At 32.1% G+C, this 15000-nt stretch overlaps 4 protein-coding genes across 4 annotated transcripts in view; 1 reads left to right on the top strand and 3 right to left on the bottom strand.

Annotated features, from left to right (window-relative positions):
* The window catches only part of HELRODRAFT_103366 (hypothetical protein), a gene marked incomplete at its 3' end in the record, with an annotated part of 4910 nt that extends 1895 nt beyond the window's left edge, over window positions 1-3015 (bottom strand). The window contains exons 1-2 of the mRNA XM_009030031.1: window positions 2905-3015; window positions 1424-1503 (exon numbers count right to left, since the gene is read on the bottom strand). Of these exons, the coding sequence (XP_009028279.1) occupies window positions 1424-1491 (68 nt within the window). The remainder of the gene's footprint in view (window positions 1-1423; window positions 1504-2904) is intronic.
* Window positions 3016-4132: 1117 nt separating this feature from the next.
* On the bottom strand, window positions 4133-6043 carry HELRODRAFT_180732 (hypothetical protein; the record flags this gene model as incomplete). The annotated part of the gene is made up of 4 exons (XM_009030030.1): window positions 4133-4806; window positions 4934-5161; window positions 5310-5530; window positions 5982-6043. 4 exons carry the CDS (start codon window positions 6041-6043, stop codon window positions 4133-4135), a joined length of 1185 nt encoding a protein of 394 aa, XP_009028278.1.
* Window positions 6044-7861: 1818 nt separating this feature from the next.
* On the top strand, window positions 7862-12818 carry HELRODRAFT_194001 (hypothetical protein; the record flags this gene model as incomplete). The annotated part of the gene is made up of 8 exons (XM_009030029.1): window positions 7862-8204; window positions 8295-8348; window positions 8460-8551; window positions 8715-8742; window positions 8874-8979; window positions 9254-11371; window positions 11597-11738; window positions 12000-12818. The coding sequence occupies 8 exons, from the start codon at window positions 7862-7864 to the stop codon at window positions 12561-12563; spliced, it is 3447 nt and encodes a 1148-aa protein (XP_009028277.1). The 3' UTR covers window positions 12564-12818.
* A 1000-nt stretch (window positions 12819-13818) lies between these two features.
* HELRODRAFT_128009 (hypothetical protein) lies at window positions 13819-13971 on the bottom strand (the record flags this gene model as incomplete). Its single annotated transcript, XM_009030028.1, has 1 exon — window positions 13819-13971. A coding segment is annotated over one exon (153 nt), but the record flags the coding sequence as incomplete, so codon positions are not given.
* Window positions 13972-15000: the final 1029 nt, after the last annotated feature.

Here is a 15000-nt window from a genome sequence, read left to right as displayed (position 1 = left end):
CTGTGCCCGAGTGTTTAGTATCAAAGAAATTTCACTTTTTATGACGATGATATCAAACTAATTTCACACGCACACACCACACACACAACACACACGCATACCAAACACACACACGCACGCACGCACACACACAAAACAATACAATACTACAAAATTCTCCTTATTACTGGACATTAATATTTGGATTGCATAATATCATCATAAATTACGAAAATAATAATTACGTTATTAAATATTAGCATAATAATAATGACAATATAACAACCACATTTAATTCAATATATCAAATCATCACACTGTGTGTGTCAACCACTGGCTTGTTTGACAATTTTCAAGGAATGAATGAATGAATGGACGAATGAAGGAAAGAACAAATTAATGAATGAATAAATGAGCAAACAATGAATGAATTAATTAATGAATAAATGGATGAACGAAAGAATGAATGAATGACTTATAAATGTTTGCCTGTCTGCCCATATTTACTTTTGGATGAATGTTTTAACACTAATAATATTAATTATTATCACAATAATACGCACTTATAAAACTTATTACAAATATATAATTATATATAAATATTTATATTCAAGAATTAATAATTAATAAGATAATAAATAGTAATAATATTGCCTCAGAAGCGCATGTAAGATGTAAAGTTAATTCAATACATATTCGTTAACAATTTGAATAAGTGTTTATATGCCAATACTTCACATTACACACATACACAAACACACGCATGGAATACATCGTCGCGTTCGACGAATTGTGTCATTGATGAGTCCTTTGATGCGAGAACAAGCCTATTCTTGATGAACATCGACGACCACAGGATCCGCAAACCCACACACCCCTGTGCTGTTACCATCCCGGGCCACCTGCTTACGCCGTCCTCTTTTTCTAACTAGAGCTGCAATGCGCGCCTCCTTGTGAGCGTGTCTTCCACTGTGAACGCTCAAGCGCAACGACACCCAAGGTTTTAGAATCCAGTCCGACCGACGCTTTTTAAAAAAAAAACACAAACACACACATACACATACACACACACACACACACACACACACACAAACGAACAAACAGACAGGCACACACACACGCGCGCGCGTTAATAATAGTTAAGTAATCAATGACAGAGTATTAATGAGGTGAAAGTCTAACAATTATCATGATATCAATAAGGATAATAGTTTTAATCATAAAGTCATTGCAGATATACACTCAATTGTTTGACCATTCACTCATTCATTCATTTATTCATTCATTCATTCATCTACCCAAGCATCCACACATTCATTCATTCAATCAATCAATCAATCAACCATTCATTCATTCATTCATTCATTCATCAACAAACATTAGAAACTCATTCATTTATGATTTTAAGAACTAAATTAGTAACTTTCACCATCATGATACTTACGCCTTTTTGACGTCAACTATCGTAGCTGTTCTTTCCAAGCCAAGAATTAAATAATAATCTTCATTCATGTTCAAAGCCTTCTAAGAGAAAAAAGATTAATTCATTTATTAATTACAGAAGTATCCTGTATATTTTTTATAACATAAATATTAATATGAATATACATCCATAAAAATTTATGTTATATATATATATATATATATATATCAATACATATATATCATATTTATATATATATATATATATGTGTGTGTATGCGCGTGTGTGCGTGCACGTGTGTGTGTGCGTGTGTGTGTTGGAAGGAGACCATATTTTATACAGCATTGTATGACTTCTACAAAATTGTTGGCATTAATCAATTTATATTAAGGTAAATTGAAAAGACAAACTTTAAATTGATTAATACCAACAATTCAGTAAAATTCACACAATACTGTATGTGTGTATATATATATATATATATAATTGTAATTATTACATAAAAAATATTTATTGAATAATACAACTTTGCTGAGTTATTGAAATAAAAAAAATGACTCAAACATTCTTAAGATTCTCTTCTAGTTTAGAGAAACTATCTCAGACAAAAAAAAATTGTCAAACATATATGCATCCGTGTGTGTGTGTTTGTGTGTGTGTGCGTGTGTACTAGTGTGTTTGTGTGTGAAAAAAACTTCCCTTATTATCTATTACACAACCATTTTATTTTATCAGTTAGCAGTTAGCATAATTACCATATGACAAAATATATTATACACATACACACACACACACACACACACATACACACGCATACATACACACACATACATATATACATATACACACGCATACATACGATATATACAATACATACATAAAACTGAACCATCATTTGTTAAATACAATTAATAATTACTATTGTAATATTAGTATATTTAATTAATACTCTGTTCAAAACCTCACAAATGCATGCCTAGTTGCAATGTAATTGTATAAAAAGATTTTCTTTATTATTAATAGCACAGTTAAAAAGAAAGCAATTATAATTTCTTATTAAAGTTTATTTAAAATTAGCACAAAACAAACACAACATAAAAATTATATAATTATTTAAAATTTCTAATTTAATATTTTATAAATTCAGCCCGGGGCTATGATTTCGTCTTTCTAACATTACATTTCCTGATTTATTGATTAAAAACGTTCCAGACAAAGAACAAGGCAATGAACAAAAATTAAAAAAAAATAAAAAAGAACTGGTTTCTGGTACCCATATTAATTTTATATTATAATTTATATTATTTTAAATTTAATAAATGTCATTTATTAATGTTGAACTCTATAATAATTTTAAAATCTAAACAATCAATTTCATTTCAATATTATTACATTTTAAATGATTATCATTACGGAATTTATTTTATAATATATGAAAATAATAATGAATCTCTGGGTAGTATATTTTTAAAAATTAACAAAACAAATAACAAAATTTTTACTTGGGGTATGTTGAACTTTGTGGCCGCTAAAACTGACTTTAAATTCGACAAAAATGTGATTTTTAATTAAATTTCGCTCACTAACCTTTTCTTTATTTCACTAATTCCTAAGACAACCAAACCTAAATAGAAAAATCTACTTAATGGCTGCCAGGACACTGTAGAGATGTGCTGATAAATTTCGATAATTAAAATTCGATAATTATAATTATGCTCGTACTGCTATTGCAAAACTTACATGAAATATTCATAATAACTTACAATTTAACATGTCTCACCGTGTGTTAGATACTTTATAAAAACTTCATTTAGATTGCTCTTTATCAACAAAAATTATCTACTTATGCTTACAAACCTACGCATTTGTTGACGTAGGTAATATAGTAGCATACTTGTTTGATAAGTGTAAAATGATATCTAATTATGGATAGAAATATCCATGTATCTAACCTTATTGTATATCTATGTGCATATGTTTTATATGTCTTGATACGTTTATCAAGAGCCATTTACGTTAAACATTATTATTTGATGAATGTTATAAACGATTGTGTCTCATGAGAGCCATCATCGTCTAGTAGGCCAAACTAAGAAATTCGAATGAAATGATTTAGAATGTGACAAAGCAGTCTTATGCATTTGCGATAGAGTCGGATAGTAGTAGAGAAAAAGAGGAGAAAATGGGACGCTAGGAGAGACATACATAAACCGCAGACCACTTCAATATCCGCATACATTTTATATTGGATCTACATAAAGACATAACAAAATGTAAGGCTATGAAACAATCAATTGCACTTTAAAAGTATAAGGAACACATTATAAGAGGCCTATAGAGTTTTAATCAAGAAACATGATTAAGCAGGCTATCTAAGAACTGATTTGATAGTAGCCTACGGTCATTTAGATAAGGGGTGTTTGAATTAATTTCCAACTTTTTATAAAATGGAAGCTAAATATTGCTTGAAATTTTTATTTAGCACAAAGAACATTAACAGAAAAAATAACAAAATAAACGAACATTTATTAAGAATAAAAAATGCGTGTAATTGAATGTATGTAGCATTACCAATCACATATGCGCCAGTTTACAATGAAACAATTAAATAAATAACAAACTGTTACAAAATTATCGCCATCCATAATTAATCAAATTAAATCTTATTCAATTATTCTCTTAATTATGTAAGTGATTTTCTCATAAGATGCAGTCCTTAATGATAACAATTTATAATTCGTCGTGAGGTCGGAAATGATTGAGATTGATGTTGTAAGTTTTCTCGACTGCCTGGTAAAACTTCTCCTTATCATCGGAATAAAGATGAGCCGACTGAATTTGAATAATCTCGTCTCTTTGTACTTCGTAAGTGGTGCCCTTCATGACATCTTCGTAGAAATCTACCGTAGCTTTGATCGCGTCATCAAATGGCGTTGGATTCCAAGAAAGGTATTTCACAGCTTTGCTTGAGTCCAGTGTCCCGGCTCTGACAGTTGGGTATAGGTACATTGTAGCGCTATCATCATCGTTGATGAATTTTTGTTTCTTGATTCCTAGATGTTTCTCGATTGTTCTTAGGAAGAATTCAGTCGTAATGTTCTCATGCCAGGCCAAATTGTAAACCTGATCTAAAACCTCCTCGCTCCTTTTGGCCGAAGTTAGCTGTTCGAGAACATTCGCTACGTCTTCAACGTAAACGAAACTGTTTTGAACGTTTTTCAAAAATCTTGGAATGGTGACAGGTTTTTCGGGAAGAAGTTGTGCGAGTTTGATCCAGAGGTGGTAGATCCAGATCCTGAATGTCGTATCTTTTGGTCCCACAACGTCCGGTAACCTGAGAATAACATACGGGATTCCGTGATCCTTACGTTTCGACATCAATTCCTCTTCAGCCAAAAACTTTTCTGTTTAAAATTCAGTGAATATATTTTACAATTTATGAAAATATTAATTTTTACTTGAATGTAAATATTCATAAATTTTATATTCAACGGAAATCTAAAAAAATTTTAGTAAGTTTCGTGTACTAACTATTTGCATACTGGTGATGTTCACTGAGTCTCTCCCTCCTGTCTTTATCGAATGGTCTGATAGCGGATTCCTCTTTGATTGGCTCGCTATCTGGAGTGTCACATACGTCGTAAATTGAATCCGTACTTATGTAGACGTAAAGTTTAGCCTGATGTTTCAACAACTTTAGAGCTTCTTTTATTTCATGATCGCTGTAGGCACTGAAGTCAACCACAGCGTCAAATTTATCTGTTTTGGTTGTAAACATTTGAACATTAAACTTTCGGATAAAAATTTTATCTAAGGCTAATATCTAAGGTGGTATATTCTCAATAGTTTACTTATATTTTTGAAATAAACTGAAATTCGTATTCAAAATACCAAACAAATTTCATACCAAAGTCTTTATTCTTGAGAAAATCAACAAATTCTGGACAGTTTTCAGAGAGATATTTCTTCCTGTCACAAAGGATCACCTTGACGAAAGGTTTAATCTTAGTCTTTGAATCCCAATACCAATTTCCCCTAATTACGATTGTGACGTTGTCGTGGCGTGCTAAAAATTTATCGACGGTTTTGGCTCCCAGAAATCCGTTTCCGCCAAAGACTAGAATGTTCCTGAAACAGGTCAAAGCAATAGGATGATATAGTATGCTTACGGTACTGTGTTAAGTTAACATGTGTTTTCAAACATTTGTTACTTTGCTGTAAATTATTAAACTTAAAAAAGTTGTAATTGCAATATAAGCATTTAAATCCGCTTGAACAAAAAGGGTGCTTAATACCACACACATATACACATTCACACAACCACACACACACAGACATACGCACATACACACAGCATGTGTAATGACGTGGCATATATGCATGTAGGAAGATGCCTGCGTGGAAAAGTGTTTTAACAACTTTGATCAAAGTTCTGCCGTTTATTTAACAATCCTACTGTGAAACTTTAATTAATAAATTAATTATAAATTATTGTTAATTTGTAAAATATTAAATGACTTTTTTTACGTTCTTTTTCATTGAAAGCATTTTTTAAAGATAAAAAAAGTAACTTTCTTACCTTCCTTCGCATTCAACTTCAAAGACTGCATACAGCAGAAACATAAAAATTAAAACTTTCATTTTCTCGATTGGATTGAATCAATGCAAACAATGAGAGAATAACAAAACCGGGGTAGCCCCAAAGATTTGGAAAAACTCTCTAACGATCCAACAACCGAATAAGGAGTTTGGAAAATTAGGGAATGATATTTAGAGTTTTACCGATTCTTATATACTGTTATCTCGTAGGCTGTTGCATATGAGGGAGGAGTCTGTGTGAGAAGATTCCAAGCTAGCAAGTTAAATTCATCTCTTTACGTAAGGATGTATGTATGTGTAACTCTAAAACAATATATATATAATGTGGTCTATAAAAACTGTATGTGGAATATTATGTTTGTATATATATATATACGGCAATTAAATGGAAACGTTTCGAATTTTCTGCAGCCAGACTACGTATATGTATGTATGTGTAAAGTGTGTGTGTGTATACATTTATATATATGTATACATATATATTTATTTATATATACGTACATATATACGTAGTTAGTATTTCCAAGTTTGGTGGCAAAACACGTCACTTTGAAAGTCAGACCACGTCATTATCTGCATAAATTATCTCGAACTTTCCTTTAAGAATCTTTATGCGAGCAGTGCTGCCAACGTGGCTGAATACAAATTTCTAATTGCAAAATGTCTCTATTTATTTAGTTTCTCTCAAAAATAACTAAACTATTTTAACTAATTTTAAGGTAATTTTATTATTAGTTTCTCAAAGAACTGCTTTGATGTGAATTGAATAAAAAAAATAAATGGTAATTCAGAACATCTTTTCATCTATTTAATGAGACACATCAAATAAATGTGGCCAATTAACTCTTACATTATTTATATTTTTTTCAATATCATTTCAAATGGTTTATCAAACTGCGCTCACTTTCTGCAAAATGGCAAAAATCTGTAAATAAACTTATCGACTTTGTAAATTAGAATTCAAAATTCACATCGAGAAACCACAAAATGACCTTATAACTGTAATTAAATATAAAAATACAAAGTATAATATAAGGTATACAGTGTAACGTTATGTCATATTTCAAAAAGGCAAGCTGTACAAATCCTACAGCCTCCATGACTGCATTTCACGCTGTACTGAAATCCAACACGACCAACATCATTTCAAACACTAATTTAGTAAAAAATAACTGTTCCTTTTTTGATAACTTAATTTTAATCGCAGAAATTATTCTTTAATCGTATTCATTAAAAAAATTCTTGACGCGCTCATTATTTACCAAAGTTAATTTTTTTAAAACTTTATTGTCTTGTAAATGCAGTATATTATTGTATTGTAAACATCTTTGTTAAAGTTTTAATGGAATCATGAGTTAAAAAAAAGAGTTGGTCTAACAAAATCGGTAAAGAAGGTTGTTGTAAAAATGTTGTAAAAATTTATTTTGCTTTGGCCATAGACTCAAACAAAACTTTGTTTATTCTATATATACGGTTCGCGGTAACGACTTAAGTTCGCTTTTCACCGCTAACTCTCCGTACTCTCCGAACTTTCAGATGTAAGTTTGATTAAAATATCTCTAAAATTTAATTTCTGAATATTTCATTTTAAAAATAATTGAATTGTTTGTTAATTTGCTTTACCTGTTTGACTCACTTTTACTTTTTGATAACTTTTTGGATTCTTCTGACGCTAGCTACGCTTTCCCCATTACTAATTAACATTCAGTTTATTAGTTTTTGGTTTCCGTTTGTTATTATTTGGTGGCTACTATTATGTTTTTTCGTACGAAAACAAAAATCTTTCATTTTTCATTGAAAAGCTAAATTTTTAATCAAAACACTAATTTTGAAGATTCTAGCATTCTACTATTCGACAAAATGAGCGATGAGGAGTGTTCGTCACTGGAGGATTTTACTTCAGAATCAAAGAGAGCAGTCAACAGATTGAAGTCCCCAGCAGTGACCAATCAATCCAGACCCAAGAGGACTATATCTCTTGGAAAACCTTCAGCTGCACAATTATTAGGAAGAGCTGGATCAAGAATAACTGAAATTTCTGCTAACAAAAAAGTTGAAAAATCAACCAATGTGATTAAAAGTAAATCGAATTCTAGCATAGAATCAGCCAGCAGCACTATTGTCAGCAGCCTTCCAAAGTCGAGTGGGTCTAAACTTTCTCTACTGAGCACAACTTCTAGTGATGCCAGCGGTGGCAAGAAAGGTTTGATTAAAATTAATTATTTTTTATTTATAATATTTTTTTTACAGTTTTTTAATAATTTTAAACATTCGATATACATTCATTTTTTAGGTAGCCCAGGATTAGCAAAATGGTCAGATAAATGGTTGATTCCTTTCGAACATGGTTAGTTTTAAATTCCATTTGATCTGTATTAGATTTTAATTTAATTTATAAACATTTCATAAAACATTAATTAAAAATGTTGATTTAAAAAATTAATTAATTTCAAAAAAGGATGGCGCAGAGAAATAGTTTATAGAAACACGCAGACGAAGGGTACGAAGCAATGCGACATCTACTACTATGCACCTGATAATTTCAAACTCGTTAGTTTCTCTATTCTAACTTTTAAATTGAGAATTCTCATTTTTTAGTTAACTTTTATTTAATTTTTCAATTGTTTTCAGTTTTATATTTAGTTAATAATTAATTTATTACTTTTTAATATTTTAATAATAAAAAAATGTTTTTTTCCCTCCAACTATGCAGAGATCAGTGCCGATGATTGTCGAATACAGTAAGTTTGTTTATAAGTTATTTAATTGCTAATTAGATTAATTAAAATCATTCCTAATTATAATATTATAAATATAATATAATTCATTCATTATTATTAACAAATAAATTATTTTATTTCCTAAAAAATAGTAAATAGAACTGGATGTAACTTGACGAGCGACTGCTTTTCATTCTCGAAGCAGCAGGTATACAAGGAGCCATTTGAAATTGTTAGGAACGCTGGCCAATGTTTCAGGTTCGGATGGATTAATTATTTTAAGATTCATAATTTCTTCAAGTTTTGTATAATTATTATTTATTTATTATTTAGTTGTGATATACAACAATGATATTAAATATTTTATAATAATTATCGGTTCTATGGCTAATTATTTTTTGTTAATTCTATTAGTAGTTTTTCAACTCTATTATCATTTATTATCCCTAGATTAATGCCAATAAATTTTTCCCATAATTATTTATAATTTGTAATAATTAATTATAACAAAAATAATTTATTATCATTTCAGAACGTCCGCAAGTACAACTAGCACGTCTTCTAGCTCCACAAGCATAGGAGCGAGCAAAGGCAAAAAAGAAAATCCGGAAAAGAAAATCGAAGATGGTATTAATAATAATAAGAGAAAACGAAAAAACGACGACAACACAGTTGATGTGAGTAACAAGAAAATAAACAGGAAAAACTCTTTGGCCCCAAAGATTAAAAGTGAAACAGATAATAACGACGGTGATGGTGCTGCTGATAACACAGCCAGTAGCCAAACATCACCAAATGTAGAAAAAACTTCATCTGAGAAAGATAATAATGCCACCCAACAAACAAAATCACCAGATGTCTCACGGTGTGGAAATAATTTGGGAGTGTTTATGAGAATTGAAAGTTGTCAAGAAAAGAGCGAAAATGTTGACAATGACAATAGCACAATGGTCTTAGATCAAACTCTTACAAACGTGAGGCAAACGGATGTTGCTGGCGATAACCAACGTCACTCAGCTCCCAGAAATAATGGTGAAGAAACCTTTCTTTCGTCCAGGAAGAAAAGAAACGTACCAGAGACTTTCAGTCCTGTAAACGATGAGCCTCCCTGCAAAAGAAAAAAGTTAGACGACGGAATCGAAAATGATGATAAAATTGATAACTCGGAGCCAGATTGTACTGAAAGTACGAACACTATTGTGAATAACGATGACGCCAACAACAGTTTCGACAACAATGACGTCAGCATAGGCACCACTGGTAACGATGACAAAGATAACATCAACAGCGAGGAAAGCCAGTCAGAAACCAGCTTCCTAACCAGCAACACCAATGAATCAACGACAGAAATTAAGAAAAACCCAAGAGGAAGACCCAGACGCATCGTCGATCCCAACGCCGTTCCTGTTAATGTGAAGAAGAATCCTGTTGGCAGGCCTAGACTGAAGTCGAAGGATGAAAACTCTGATGGAGTTACTACAACTCCGACTACTTCAGGTTCCGCTAGGACTTGTGAATCAACTTCTATCATGGTGACGAGGAGAAGGATTTCTAGGATGAAGAAGGATGACGATGGCGTTCATGTGATTCCAGTTAAAAGTATCATTGAGGTGGAAGTAACGTCATCACCTCTGTCCTCATCAACACCAATGAAAACGACGTCGAGGTTCCTCAATACTCCTGATAGGCCAGTTAACAATTGCAACGAAACGGCAAATGATGCATCTAAAAACACCACCTCAGTTAAGATCGAAACATCGACTGCCAGCCAGCCAACATCATCTGTAGTAACAATAACACAGAGTAATGAAATGATGTTGTTATCACCAGCATCATCGTCAGCTGCAATGACCTCACCGTCATCAACGCTAATGACGTCACCGTCAACAGAAACGTCGTCATCAACATCTACATCTCGTAAAATTTCATGTGGCAAGAAGATAGACAGCAAGATATTTGCGGTTAGAAATGCTGCCAATCTTGCGCTGAGGGCTTACATGCTTAATGCACAAAGAATTGCACAAGAAAGTTTTGACGTCGGCGACGATCTCAATGATGAGAGCTTCGAAGCTGATGCCAGCGCTGACAGTTGTTTACAAACTAAGAATGATAATGAAAAAAGTGCTGATCACTCGGCTAATGATGATGAGGCCAGTGTTGGTGGAGAGGATGATTTGAGTGGAAAGTTAGGAACAGATGGAAGTTTAAAGAGAGAGCCTGATGATGATGATGATGATGATGGTGACAGCGCCAAACAACATTCAACAGTTCAAAATGATGATATTGTTACCGACACTCCCAGTAAAATTTCTACCACTAGCATCACTGAAACTACTACTACTGCTGCTGCTACTAAAAATACTAACTCAGTAGTTGAGAGACAAGCAGATTATAGTTGCAGAAAAGATGTAGAATCATCACTCTTGCCAACAGTTCTATCAGAAGTCTCCAGATTTGTAAGCGACGCAAAAACAGCTACTGCAGCCGCTTCAGCTACTACTGTTGCTGCGCCTTCCATTGCTGCCGCTAGTGCTGCAGCTTCTATTGCTGCTACTACTGCTCCTGCTACACAAAAAGTTGCTAGGCAGTTGCAGTTTAAAAAAGTAGACCAACCATTTGATAGAGTTAGAGGGCCTGTGGATTCTCATGCGTAAGTATCTGACTAAGATAGGTGTCTATGTGTAAAAGACGTGTGTGTGTGTGTGTGTGGTGTGTGTATGTGGTGTGTGTGTAAAAGATGTGTATATGTGAGTGTGTGTGTAAGAGAAATTACATTATTACTGCAAGCTTACAAGTTTTATTACGAATAAATTACATCTCACTGTAACGTTACATTACTATGATTTTCGTTGTTATCATCCTCGTCTGTGCAAAGTTTGAGGAATATAGTATGCGGACCGAATTGCGCCGGTAGATCGATACCTCCATCTGTCAGATGTGACTTTTGCATGAATCTCTATCACCACGAGTGTCTTGGCCTGAGTTTCAACAATGTCAGATGTTCCATGATCTGTTGGGTTAGTTTTTTCTTTCTTTCTTTTCTCGTTTGTCATTTGTTGAATGTTCTTTGTTGTTTGATTGTCTGTTAAAATTTTAATAATTTTAAAAGTTTGATGCCTTATGGAGTATTAATTTTTTGCTCTCTTTATGGTTGATTGGTCGGTTTTCACTAATGTTAAAAGATTGCTTGCTTTTTAATGTTGATCATGTTATTGGTTGATATCTTATATGTAGTGGCAAAAGCATTGAAATCCTAACTAATTCAACACAATATACAGGGTTGTATCAATTCATTAATAACGCAGGGCTGCCAGTCATACAATCGCGAGAACGAGGGCGTCGAATACCCCATGGTTCGTTCTGTAGACTTTGCAGTACCACATACGACAGCCACGGTGGCAGATGTTGTCGATGCTAGCAACAACAAAGACTACAACAACAACAGAGGTTTCATTAGACATCATCTACAGCTGCAGCGGAACGCGAGAAATACAAACAACAACAACATCGGCACATCACCTGACATGTTTGAAGGTATGGAAACTGGTGCTGGCAAAGACGACGGTTGTGACAAAGTGGAAACTCAAGTACTCGTTATCAACTCCGCAATCACGAAAACTCTCGACATTAAGAAAGAATTCCTACTGAAAGTTGCAAACCAAACGATAAAGGTCAGGCCCGAGGATGTATATGTTTCTAACACCGGGGTAAATATCCAGTTGTATAACAGCCCTCTCCCTTCAGAGTACATTGCCGGTCTTAATAACCCACTAAAATTTTCAGTTGCGACAGTGGAGAACGTTCAAGTTCTTAATGTTTCCCTCTTAAATGGACCTGTTTGATGTTTTTCTTTTTGGATCATTCGTTTTGATAGATTACAAACCTGTTAGCATTAATTTGAAGTGTGTGTGTTTGTGTATGAGTGTATATATGTGCGTATGTATGTGTATATAGATGAGTGAGGTACGATTTTTTTTTACTGTCTTGATTGTGTTAATAATGTATAGTTAATCTTATAATTATAGATATTTTCTTACTAAATTTATTTATGTTATGAACGTCTACATTGTTATGACTGAAATAAAATGTGAAATAAATGTGGTTCTTTTTATCACACTCACACACACACACACACACAGATATATATAATATATATATATTAAGATATATCCTTCTGACTCTTTCTTTTATATCCCCCAAAGCCAATTTCTTTCACGTTACGTACATATTGGCTTATTTGTGCGTCAAGTTTTTCTTTTCGTTTTCCATTAAAAATTCAGCATAAATTATTTTTTAGTTTAATAAAGTTACTGCTTAGGCTTAATAACGTTCTTGTTTTCTGAATAAAGTTGAATTTCTTTGTGTCTCGTTCATCTTAGCTGTAATCCAAGGTGCAGACATGATTTTTTCAAGTTAGAAATTTTGTTTTTTAGAATTTGTTTTAAACACAAAAAAGACAGAGGACACATTATTTTGCCTTTTATTTCTATATCCCATTTTTAAATTGTTAGTTTTCAAATGTTTTCCTGATTTAAATAGGCATATATAAATAACTGAATAAACGAGTAAATAACAGCAAATTAAATGAATGAATGATTTGTGTTGTTTAATAAAAAAGTGAATAAATTATGATAATGTTCTGTCAGTAGATCTGATGTTAGCGTCACTGTCATCTGGGACTTCGTAAACTTGAGTGCAGGCTATGAGAAAATATAAAATATATGTGTATTATAAATATAGTATATAAATATATATGTTTATATATAAACATTGTATGCTTATGTATATAGAATTTATTTATAATAAACTTTTTAGTAGTATTATTACTATTGCTTGTTTATTTATTAATTATATCATTAATATTAAATTAACCTGTGAACTCATCAGGGAACTGTTTAGTTAATCTCTTTTTTAACTGTCTTAAATACATTAACATAAAAATTTATCATTATTTATAATAAATATGGTATTTATTTAAAATTCAAGTATAAAAAATATTTGTAAATTACATGAATACAATCAGGACACATTGTGTAATATAAATTTTAAATATATTGTATGATTAAATTGTAGGTGGCCTATTGGGTTATTAGCTGACCTTATCCTTTTAAATATCTGTTCCAGATCTTTCTTAGATGCATTCATTAAGTTGATGTGCTTTCTGAACTGAGCCTCGATGTCTTGGTACCTCGTTGACGAAAGGCTATTAAAATTTGACAACATTTCGTTCGTCTTTTCAAATCTAGTCAACCTGAAGAATAATTATTAATTATTTGTTGTGTAGATTTAATAAAATTGAGTCGCTTGCTTACACCTTACTGGCTTACAAAAACTACTTTCCTAACTGACTAATAGTCTAATAAAGTTTGTATGCCACAGTAAATGCCTATGTAGGCAGGAAATGCCACTATTGTTTTTTCATAAAAAAAATTAAATAAAATTATTGTTAATAAGTACAAGGAGGGTACAGTACAGCACAAGTACACCAGAAAAATAAAAAAATTTGAAATCCAAATCAAATTTGAGAAATAATTCAAACATTTGTTTTTGCAGATCAGTCATGTTTGAAATTTCGACATCATTCATTTGGTCATTAATTACTTTTACAACTGCATCGGAAACTCCGTCCGCCCCCATTCTAACGATTTGCTAGTTTTCGTGAAAATTAAAATAAAAAGCCTTTCATTTGATTAACTTTTAAATCAGGGGTGTGTTCGTAAATTAAGTTTCCTTTTAAAATTACGATTAACACGAAAATACATGTCTAACGAACACACAAATTTATTCTACAGACAGATCTTGCGACCAAGTAATAAAGACAAGAGAAAAGTATACATAATTAAAAAAAATTCATATATTTCAATTTATAGAAGTTTTTCTGTCTGATTTCTCTCTCTTAATGCCTGGATTTTTTAGATTTATGTCGACCTGGTGATTTTGACATCGACTTGGACCTTCTTCTCTTTGGACTTCTTGAATGAGACCTTCGAAAATTTTAAACAACATCATCATCATTATAAAATCATCATCATCACCATCATCATCATCATCAACATCATCAACACCACCGTAATTATCATCAGCTCTTTCGACAGCATCAATATAAACAATCAATTTCGTCATTCTTAATAAATTTGTTTAATTAGTTATCAATTCTGCTACTACTGCTATTACCTCTTTGGACTTCTTCTTTTGTGCTTTTTCCTGTCATCTCTCTTGGGGGAGGAGTTATCTTTCTTCAGAGATGTAGAGGACGATGATGAGTGCACTGGAGGTGAC

This window comes from Helobdella robusta (assembly GCF_000326865.2).
Source record: "Helobdella robusta unplaced genomic scaffold HELROscaffold_64, whole genome shotgun sequence".
Lineage (NCBI taxonomy): Eukaryota > Metazoa > Annelida > Clitellata > Rhynchobdellida > Glossiphoniidae > Helobdella > Helobdella robusta.
The sequence above is the reverse complement of the archived record's forward strand: the minus strand, read 5'-3'. Positions and strand labels throughout refer to the sequence as shown.